This window comes from Vanessa cardui, chromosome 16, assembly GCF_905220365.1.
Source record: "Vanessa cardui chromosome 16, ilVanCard2.1, whole genome shotgun sequence".
Lineage (NCBI taxonomy): Eukaryota > Metazoa > Arthropoda > Insecta > Lepidoptera > Nymphalidae > Vanessa > Vanessa cardui.
The window spans coordinates 9,318,509-9,330,879 of NC_061138.1; the positions used below are offsets into that span (position 1 = coordinate 9,318,509).

Below are 12,371 nucleotides of genomic sequence, written 5' to 3' on the forward strand. Positions count from 1 at the left end.
GTGACAAATTTCATAGAAATTCTGCCACATGTGTATTCCGCATTGGAACAGCGTGGTGGAATATGTTCCAAACCATGTCATTTAATTATATTTGTACTGAAAGATTAAAACAATACATTATTTTGAACGATCCTTTATAATATTCCACTCGTAGCTTAATAGAATGGTGCCCGAAGGCTTGTCAACTGGCATCGGCAGCCCTGCTCACTGCCATGAATTATTTATAACCGCAGGAAAATCCACTCAAATCACGACTGTAATTCAATTTTTATAAACGATAATGTACATGTCAACGTAAACAAAGTTGGAAAATAATAATAAGGATTTTCAATAGTAGTTTCCTTATTTCTTAGTTTATTAAAACCTTACTATCACATTGAGCTTCGAATTGCTTGTTTCCCTAAAGGAACGACCATGAATTTTTAATAGGTCCGATTTCGATGAAAAATTAAACTGAGATGCTTTTCTAGCCGGGCAAGAAAATAGTTGAATATAAAGAAAATATAAATAATTAGATAAAAAGTCAATGTCGCTAGACTATACTGATATTAGAAGGATGTATAATTTGTTTGTTTGTAGGAGCTGAATGCGAGTAAAAAAGGAACGATCATAATTCTTGGAAGTCATGTTGATTACGGTGAAAGTTACAATTAACAAAATTTACTATCTATTCGCGGCTACTTGTACATATTTCTTTTAACAAATGAAGCCATATAGTGACAATAATTTAATTATCACTGGATATCCGCATGTATTTGAGTCAAAAATTATGTCATGTTAACCCTAAATAAGCATTATTCGTACATGCTCCACGAGATATATTTAAATTAAAACATTAATTATAGGTAATCGATTAAAGGTTTCATTCAAAAATACCTATAATCTATATTTTTTGCTATTTTATATACCTAATAATGTTTATGATAATGTAATTTGAAACGTCATTTACGTTGATGTATAATCAATTAAAAATCAAGGATTTCATTAATATGAAAATATATAATGTTTATTGTTATTTATGAATTTGAAAGTAAAAAATATTTGGTTAATGGCGACTATTAAAAATATATGAATAAGTTTGCTAAACATGTAAACGAAATCTCGTTAAAACTAATGTACTACAAGTTGAACGATCCCCTGCGGATAGATCTTAACAAGTTATGGCAGTTGACGTCATAACTGTTGAGAACAGTGCAACGGAGCAAAAGTAGTTAAAAGTTAATACCAGAACTATTCTTGATATAAAGTTTTTTCATATTTAACTTTTGTTACGTGTGTACACAGCCTACACATTAGTTAATTCTTTTATGTAACGATTATTCATAAATATATATAATATTAAAGGAACTTTAAATAAAATGCTCAGAAATGTTACTCTTAAGATGACACCTTTTAAAATAATTTTAATTGAAATCTATTTACTTATTTTATATTCTGTGGAGTACTTGTATTTTTTTTAATTTACGTGTCATAGCACCTGTCGTTAAACATACTTACTATTTTCATAAGTTTATTTTTATATATTTTATTTGACACATTCAAAGAACCATTTAATTGAAAAAAACCGAATGATTTTCTTACTGATTTTTAGTGCAATTAATTCTAAGATTAGCAATTGATAGTACATGACCGGTATTTAGTCTTTAGACTTTAGTCAAAGTAAAAGAGCGCTGTAATGTGCATGTATTTGTATTAATATTATTAATGGTCATGTAATGTAATATTAGACTAACCGTTTGGTTATTTTATAATGATATATTTGTATTTGGAATATTATTTTTTGTGTTTGTGTATCTTATATATAATAAATATTTGAATAGTTTTAATATTACTTAAAATAAATAGACGTCATTAGTTTTAAATAAAAATAAATAAACAAAAAAGGTATGAATTTGTAATTAATAATTTTATAGCATTCAATAAAAACCAAGTGAAACTCAAACATTAATCAGCGGCCAGTAGTCTTGTCCGAAAAGGTAGCTATTTTAAATACATCTTAAATTACATGATATGACATAAACGTGCACATATTAATTTGAATTAAGAATATATACATTGTTTTTGGTTAATTCATTTTTGATTTGTATAAATTTTGTTTATGGCAATTATGAGTTACAGTTTCTAGAGTCATTCTATATTTGAATTTTTAATGTTTGCAATATTATTTTTAAAATACAGACCCGAATAATAGGTTGACAATTATACACATTTCAATGAATTCTTTGTCCCATTCTTTTCCTTCAAGTATGTCGGGATTGTATTGTATTTATTACGATGCTCGTACTTCATTATGTAACTTCTAACTAGGTTGACGTCACTTATCCATCACCAGTGTCATCTATGATATTATTTTACAAAAGAAACATTTTCAAAACGATTTTATGACTATCTACATAGATATTATATGTACAACTTTGATCTGTATTTTAAACGTTACTTTCTTAAGTTCTAAGATATTATTTTTGAGCGACAGCGAAGCGATAGTAATACTCAATAATTGACATATCTATTTCTTAAAAAATATAAGGAGGTATGTATTCTTTTTAGTATACAAAATATTACTAACAGTAATAAATGTCGGATGGTCTATATATTTTATATATTTTGGAGAATAAATGATTAACAGAAATATCAGCACCGTTTCTAAAAGGCTCCATCTAAAAATAATTTTGAGCTCAATGTCTTGTTTGATAGATAGAAATCGAATAAGATTCTTATCAATCATTATCTATGATACGCAAAACTAAATAGTTCAGCTGTTAGTGTCCGGGTAGCAGCATTAATAAGACGAACTCACCCTCTCTGAAAGAGATCGACATTGTAGAACTTGTAAAGTTCCACGGAGAACTCGAAGGTGGCCTGCAGGTCGCTCATGGTTCGAGTGAGGAGGCGCGGGCGCGGGCGGCGCGGCGCGCCATGCCGCGGCCGCTAGCAGCCCGAACGCACCGGCCGGAGCCCTACGGGTCTCACGGGGTGCATCCTCCGCACAACTCACCGCATCAGCTTTCGCACAGCACAGCAACACAAGACCACACCCCGCAAACAATCGCGGCCCGGGCGCGGTCCGAATATCGCCGCGAAAATAGCGACACGCGGCGGCGACGACGAGCGTGCGGCCCACAGTGCGGGAAACGGGAATTCATTTTTTAGTGGGCTCGAGTGCGCATGCGCGCCGCGGAGCGCCGTCGCGCGTCGCCGTGCCGCGGCGTCGAGCCGGCCTGCAGTAGTGCGCGTCGCCTGCCCACCTAGACAGGTGCGCTCGCAATAAACGCTAATCCGCACTCGACGATGCTATGAAACACTTTCAGAGATATGTCGCGTGGTAATGCGGAGGGATTACCTCCCGCGGGAGGAGGCTTTAAAGGTCAGGGGGCGGCCGCGTGCGCCACCGGGCTCGCCGGCGTTAACCTTTGCCGCACTCGCCGATAGCGGGAGTGCGACGTACGTGGATGACGTTATTACGAGACGATGTGATTTTTTAACAAATTTTGCTAGAACAGATTATCACACTTTGAAATGCAAAGCGAATCAAAAAAATAATATTATATAAAAAGGAATTTAGACCTCTGTAATGAATAAAGTAACAAGTAACATAATATAATCTGTACTCAAAAATGACGTGGGAGAACATGCAAAAGAACATGCAAACGAGATCTATATTTTTTTAAAGATTGTACCCAATAAGCGTATGAAATGACGCCTACGTCGAATATAACCCGCAACGAAACAACTACAGACTGGGTTTCGGGACGAGAGGAGAGGTTCCAATCGTTCGAGCTAAAGGTCATAGGTCAATATTAAGTTGATCGATATTCGCGGGTTCAAGGAAGGTTAAGGAATTCTGACATTAACTTAATCTTAATACATTTCTATACATTATTAACCTTGTGTTTTAAAATAAAGACATTATTACATAGAAAATTCATACTGTCATAAATATTGACAAATCACACATATAGTATAACAGTAGGATTGATCAATATATTTTTAAACTACAGAATACGCCGTAATGACTTATATCTTGAGCACGTGACAACTGTTCGAAATTCACTAATTCGATATCTTGGTCGTCTAATATTAGTATCCATGTAGGTAATTTTACCGACGTATTCAGTATTTTACGTTATTTTGGACTTACACAATTTAATGTTGAGTTGACAAACAAATGTGAGTCGAGATGGCCCAGTGGTTAGAACGCGTGCATCTTAACCGATGATTGCGGGTTCAAACCCAGACAAGCACCGCTGATTCATGTGCTTAATTTGTCTTTATAATTCATCTAACCTGCATGTGACAAATTTCATAGAAATTCTGCCACATGTGTATTCCACCAAGCCGCATTGGAACAGCGTGGTGGAATATGTTCCAAACCTTCTCTTCAAAGGGAGAGGAGGCCTTTAGCCCAGCAGTGGGAATTTACAGGCTGTTGTTGTTGACAAACAAATAACAATTCATAATAACCCATCCACAAGATTAACGAGCTGTGGTTTTAATGAGATCGGATTACGGCTTTACCTATCAATTTCGTATAATTACAAAAAACAGATCTATTTTTCTGAAAGATCACTTCTTCTTTTGACGAATCAAAGAGAGAAATCACTTTTTAATTAAATACCCGGTAGCTTGTACCTGTCAATGTAATGTAATCTATTTGGAAGAGACGATTTTGAACATTTAGATGTTTTTTTTTTTATATACAAAGGAGCACCATTTTAACGAACTATATTTTGTTATATACTTAGTTATAATTAAATGATGTTTTAACGTAGAACTACAAACAATAATCTCAGATAAAATTATGAGCATTCGCCTGCAATCCGAATCAGTTGTTATAAAAATGTCGGAAAAGTTGTAGCGTTACAGGTTGCGCACTTTAATGCTTAGAACTCACTCTAAAATGTCACTACACAATGGAATTCTTACCTGATCGAACATGAATACCACCACTCATGGGTATGCAATATCGGGGGCCTTGCAGGTGCGTTGCCGTTTTTAAAAAGTGCGTGGCCTCTTTTCGTGGGCCATCCAAAGTTTATAAGTAAGTTCTAATTCTTCTAGTAGATAAAACGTTGCTAAATTTGATCTCTTCTTCTGTATTAATATATCTAGCTGTTTCTGTAGCGAAATCAATTTTGAGTGCCGCTACAGAAACAGCTGAACCAAAGAAATACTCTTGTGTTCCATTCGCTGTCGAAACGCTTGGCCCTTGGAGTAGTGGTGCAAAAAGTTTCATCAAAAGTATAACACCTCGCCTCATTACCTCAACTGGTGACAGGAGGGTTGGTTCGTAATTTGCCCAGAGGATCGGAATTGGAAGACGAGAAAATACTGCTAGCATTCTTGCCACCATTCCACGCGCCCAAGATTTTTACAGCAACCAGTGTTAGTCCATTTTATATAATTAAGCATTTAATGTTATTAATTCTTATGTTAATAATTTTTTTTACTCCCAGAGTAATATATTTAAAAAAAGAGGTTGTCAGTCAGTAAGTAGGTTAGCAAGAGCAAAATAATGCAAGTAACAAGTATGTACATCGTTTGCAAGACGCCAAAGCGACAATGGCTCTCGTTCCCCGAATGACAATAGGAACTACCACTCAGCATATTGCTACCGTCGCAAAAGAAAACGCCTCATATCGCCTGCATTGTGCGCTTCACGTGCTAATATTTTAAGTATTTTAATACCTGACGAAAGTGTGTCGATTTACGTCATAAGTGTTTATAGCTTGTCATGTACGTCATAAAACGCTGTAAAGAGGGTTTCATTTTAATTTTATATTAAAACATGAATATAAATATAACAGACTAAACGTAATCGTTCTACAGAATAGGTTAGGCCTTCGCTTTAAAAAAAAAGGTTAGAAGTTTACTTTACCAGTCCACTCCAATTGTTTTTTTTTCGTTTTAAACTCAAATACATTATTTAAAATGCAATAAAAATGAGCTCATTTAGTATATATAAATATGTATAAAATATAAATTCTAAATGTGATGTTTTTATTTTGTTACATTAAATACATATTAGTGTAAATTATACGTTCAATAGGTGTATAACGGAGAAAAAATCCAAAATTTTAGTAGAAAACTTCAAATAGGTAGTAGACGATTGTACTGAGTAGGTGTAACCATCATATGTTCTACCGCCATTTAGCAATATTCATTCATTAATATCAGTCTTTTTGGGTCATTATAATATTGTTAACTGATTAGCATTAATTTTTCCTTCTACATATAAAAAAACAACAACAACTGCTGGGCTAAAGGCCTCCTCTCCCTTTTGAGGAGAAGGTTTGGAACATATTCCACCACGCTGTTTCAATGCGGGTTGGTGGAATACACATGTGGCAGAATTTCTATGAAATTTGTCACATGCAGGTTTCCTCACGATGTTTTCCTTCACAGCTGAGTACGAGATGAATTATAAAGACAAATTAAGCACATGAATCAGCGGTGCTTGCCTTGGCTTGAACCCGCAATCATCGGTTAAGATGCACGCGTTCTAACCACTGGGCCATCTCGACAAAAAACAACATTTAATTATTTTGATAAATAAAACAAATTAAGAGATACATAGTGAATAATATAAGTCACAATGAAGCCCCTTCACGAAGGGGGGTGCCCCTTCTCGACCTTTTTTGGTATTTTAAAACATATTATGACAAATAATTAATTTGCAACCGATTTAAAAAAAAATTAGGTTATTGTTTAAAGATTGCTCTGTCTACATTAACATTTATGTGTACATTTGGAAAAAAAAAATTAAACTATGAATTCTAATGATTCTCTCGGTCTGGGTAATTAATTATTGATAAATATGACAGTCCTGATATATACTTAGGAGCTAAGGCTTATATATACTAAACTAAATGCGTTGAACTCAACTGATTATTTTAATAAAATAATACTAATTTCATACATATTTAAGAACTTTCTTTCTAGGTCAAATTTAATATAATATATTTAAAAAACTAAAGGGAAATTTTCGCATACTATTTGATAAATATAGCAAGAATTACGCTTTACCTTCTATAATAAAGTATAGTAAATATTCGGACGAAAGCCACAAATAAATATGGTATCCGAGCCAGCTCTAGTTAAATTAATCCGATGTAATGCACTCATTGTTATATAACTCGCCTTAACTAGCAGACAGCGTTTCCCCGCTTGTAGTTATGTATAAGTATTTAAACATTATAGTTGTATTTTTGTATAATAATATATAAATAAAACTGAATTGTTTATTATTTAGATTTAAAATGAGAATTTTTAAATATGGATAATAACAAACATATATTATCACGACAGACCGGCTGAACAAATTGTAATTAAATTTGCCATACATATATAAGTACAGTCAGAGTAAGAAAACCTTCGTCAGTTTTCAAATTCATTCCTTTATCAAGTTGTATGCTCTTAGTACCTTTTGAAACTAAAGCACAAAAACTGACAGCTGCATATAAAATTAAACTAACATAGTATTATAACTTGGTTCTAAATAGAGTAACATCTTTAGACTTCGTCTAGTTTCAATATGAAAACTTTTTAACGGCGTAATTTAAAACGTAAAAGTTTAAATTTGATATGAGACCTTCTATTGAATTGTCAAAATATGTCTGTCGTTGTCATATGTTCTCGACCGGTAAAGATGAGTATCGCTCATACTGAGCACACGAAAATAGGTGTTAAGGTGACGAACCTCTTCTTACCCTGACTGTACATAGAATTATTCGAGAAAATTGTATGAAGCACCTGCAGTAACAAAAACGCTTGAAAGCGTGAGTAGAAATTATTTAAAAAACAGAATAATTGTACTTCAATACATAAACGTTTTTTATAATAAAATTGTACTATATTATTAACTCAATACAATGTAGGTACAACCTATTGTATCATTATTAAGTTGACTTCACAGATGCGATATAAAGCTCATTCAAACACATCAAAGTTATATTAAAAACGAATACAAACTTCATTGTATACAGAGTGCAATATATCTCGCAAGGAAGGCTTCATTAAATGCAATTTCGCTTCAGATTTCCACAACGTTGCAAGTAGGTTTACCATGCGAGAAGCAGACAATGAATATTAATATTTATTCTAATACAGATCTCATCTTGTATTTAGTTCTATCAGTATATTTAATACACATAGTAAAACCTACTTGCTTTGACTTCCGTTTTTTTTTAACCTGTAACCTTTATAAACATCTATTAAAAAAAAATAATTGAAAGTGTGTTTTTGGAAATTAAATAATTAATTCGTTTAAATATCGTCGGAGGATGACATCTAATTTTTTTATTTTTCAATTTGATTATTTAAATATTGTATTCACCTACATATATTCAAAATCGACGGCCAAGAAGATTCAATGTCGATAGGAGTTTGATTATAAGTCAACCTTCTATGCTAATTCATCTTTTAGCTCCTCGCATTATTAATAATAATTGAGGTGCTTTAGTAAGAGAGCTTGCAAAAGGGCCCCCTAATAAATGATCATCACTGTCCGTAGACAGTGGCGCCGTAAGGAATTTTTACCAATGCATCGCCAATGCGCCATCGACCTCGCGTTCTAAGATGTTATGTCTCATGTGCGTACATTGGCTGAAAAAAACTTATATTGCTGTTTATTTGCCGATAATCAGGTGGCACCTAGCTAGGTGTTTCGAGTTTCCAAGCCTATCCAGCTGAATGGGCGTGATAGATGGTTACAACTCTTAGTGACATGGAATGTCCACTCGACCGATTTAAATAGTCATTCCTACTAAAGTATAAGACATAGACACACACGTATGTCATGTATATACGGTCATACAACTTTTTTGGATTACACAAATATGTCGGATTATACCAAACACACCCTTCACATATACTTAAGTCGCTTTAAGACGAAAATGTGCTTGTTATTGAATGTCGAACGCTACCAGGAACGAATGTTATTAAACATTTCATGCAAATATTTGTTCCATGAATTTAATATGGAATACTTACATTTTACATTTGATTTTATCAATACATATATTAGGATTGTATTTCTGATTGTAGTGATTTGTGTTTCTGGATAGGTAAGGTACCTTACCTTACCTATCCAGAAGCTGAGATGGCCCAGTGGTTGGAACGCGTGCATCTTAACCGATGATTGCGGGTTCAAACCCAGGCAAGCACTACTATATATATGTCCTTAATTTATTTTTCTAATTCATCTCATGCTCGACGGTGAAGGAAAACATCGTGAGGAAACATGCATGTGTCTAATTTCATCGAAATTGTGCTACATGTGCATTCCACCAACCCGCATTGGAACAGCGTGGTGGAATATGTTTCAAACCCTCTCCTTAATGGAAGAGGAGGCCTTATCAGAGTAGTGGGAAATTTACAGGATATTACTTTACTTTACTATAAGGTAAGGTATCAAAGTAGAAGACGTACATCATTGCTGACGACTCCAAGTTTAAATTAGGACACGCACCACTTGATTTTCATGTAATTCGTCTCGTATTCAGCGATGAGCAAAAGATTGAGAGGAAATCTGCTTGCAGTCAATGAAAATCTATCACGTGGTTCGCTTAGGAAGAGCATGACAGAGTAAGGTTTCGAACGTTTTCCACAAAAATGAGAATAGGCCTCAGCTCAGCAGTCAGTATACATGTTACTTTAATGTATACATATATATGAGTATGTATAAAAGTTATTTTTATTGCAGATTGTCCTAATTACAGTAATTTTTTTTATAATTACTTTTAAAATAGACTTCAGTACTTTCTACAATATTTTACGTTTAAGTTATACTTTTTATGAGCCAAACATATAAACGAACAAAGAACAAACTATAGTAATAAGCCAAGAGAAAAAATCAATCAAAAGTGTATTTTATGAACATAGAAATATCAGATAGTAAATAGTATAAAATATAATAGAAAATTCAGTTTTAAGGATCAGCACAATCGTGGTCGCCCGGCTGGGAAAGGATAATCTTCAAAGTCTTGGACATATTGTTTCATACTTAGAACGTAGCCTTTATTACAATAGTCATAAAGGCTTTAACTCGATAAAGTTTTATTCTTAGTTGAATATAAAATTAGCTCACTACTTACTGCAGTGACATGACCGCTTACGGTGGAATCCTCTTATCGCAGTAAGCCTTTGCGGAAGTGACGTTTTACAGTTATTTATACGACATTATTCCATTTTATTTCTATAACGTATTATTGTCTTAGTATTTAATTTCTTTACTGGCTATTGTATATTCTATATGTGTTTATTAGTGGAGTTAAGAGAGTTTTTCTTCGGATAGATAATGTTGGTAACATTTGTGACTTGGTTATCATTTTGAAAACTTAAAATTTTAAATTTTAATCATATTTGTAAGAGTCGAATCACTTATATCGATATTAGATAATACTTTTGTAATACCTTAAACTCTATAAACAAAAATTAACACTACTATATTCTGAATTAGATTCAAAATTGTTAATTATAAATTCAAATGAATGATTTTTTCATTTTCCCTACACGCTCAGAGCTTCGGATTTAAAACTTTAAATATATTTTGTTTTGCGTTGAGTTTGTTGAGCTGTTATAATAATAATAATATTTAATAATAATCATTCAAACATTTAATCGAGTTCCTTCAACAATTCTGATTATATATTAATCACATAAATATTAAAAATATATATAAAAATAAAAATGATTTCAATGAACTCCGTCGCACAGACGGTGGGTACAGTTTTCATTCAACTTGCAATCTTTGATACTAGGTCATGCAACCCGATGTTACAATGCATCTCAAAGCGTACTGAAAGCGTTGCATTGCCGTTGCGTTCGTGAAGAGCTAAAAAGGGTATGAGAACAAAATGTACGTTGAAATTGAAACGAACATGCCTCTTTAAAGTAACAACCACACATGTCTACTGTCGCGAGAAAGAGACAGGTATATTTTTATCATTTAATATAATATAATGCCCAAAAAGCACTTACTTATATTTATACAAATAGTACACTCATTTTTATTAGACCTCGCTCAGAACAATAAAATTTGTCGCAATGACTAAAATTTGTTTGTAAACTTTCTTCTGATATAACTTTTTCATCCATCTGCAACACCGGGGGGCTTGCAGATGCGTTGCCAGCCTTTAAATATTTGTATATACCAATGTATTTAATATGTTTCGATATATATTAAATACTCTATATCTTCTGGATAAAAAATCGAGTGACTGAATATTAAACTTGATACAGCGAAGATCTGCTGATGTTCAGTAATTAGATAAAACTTTAAACCGCCAAAATGTATTAAAGTAAAATTTAAAAAAAGACACGGGCAACCGTGAGAACTGTGGATGCTGTAAATTTAATAAAAATATAACATAATTATATATTTTTAAACTTTACAATTACTTTAATCGTATATCTATTTTTTCATCATAGTTAAACATTACTACTTACATTTGACGACGACTGTTTGACCGATTTCGACCATTACAGCCAATCTCAAGGAAAACATAGCTGCAGGACATATTATAACATATTATTATTATGTGTTAATAAGTGTTAACACAAGAGTTTTCTCTCAATCGAAGAAGTTTTGGAAGCACAGTAATGTGAGTTCTACAATTGGCTATTACTGGGAATATTTCAGCAACATCAGCTACACTCAATAACTTTTTAACGGCCCAACCAAGGGTATTAAATTACGTGTCTATCGCAATATTTGTATTCCAATATGACTTTACTACTGAAATATTTTCCGTACTCAAAGATGTGTATATCAATGGTTGTGGTGATCGCTAACAGCAGTATAGAATGTTGTGCGCTGCGGCGACGCGTAGAGGCGAATTATAACAAGGAGAAATAAGAAGAATCTTCTCCATGAGAATCGGCACATAATAGGTCAAACAGTGAAGTCTTTGAACCTGAAACTGATATTCCAACATTCATTTTTATACATACGATAAGTGTTACACTAAGTTTGTGAATATTCATACAATTTATTTTTACAATTAATGAGTATCAGTTTTATATTAGATATATATGGAAGTAATAATTTGAGGGGATATTGCCAGTTATTTCTCATGAAAAGAATGAAAAGTTATACCAAGATTAGACAAATATTACGGCGAGACAGACATTTTTATTCGTTTAAAAATCGATGAAGTTGTTATCGAAACCTTCTCAAAAGTCAAATTAAAGTGGATATAACTAGTCATTATTACAATTATATTATGTTAAAGTAAAATAAAAAATATATTGTAATTTGAGTGTTTATAAAAATAAAAGAAGCTAACGAGTGGTAAATTAAGTTCTCCCGCAAATGACCGGGAATTGAGAACACGGTACTACTGCGTCATTTTAAGTTAAGTTATTCACAAGTA

General features: G+C 33.0%; 1 protein-coding gene across 3 annotated transcripts in view; it reads right to left on the reverse strand.

Annotated features, from left to right (window-relative positions):
• LOC124536428 overlaps positions 1–3,134 on the reverse strand; it is a 37,126-nt gene extending 33,992 nt beyond the window's left edge. For all 3 annotated transcript variants that reach the window (XM_047112969.1, XM_047112970.1, XM_047112968.1), the window contains exon 1: positions 2,798–3,134. In XM_047112969.1, the coding sequence (XP_046968925.1) occupies positions 2,798–2,874 (77 nt within the window). In that variant the 5' untranslated portion in view covers positions 2,875–3,134. The remainder of the gene's footprint in view (positions 1–2,797) is intronic.
• Between the last annotated feature and the right edge of the window lie 9,237 nt (positions 3,135–12,371).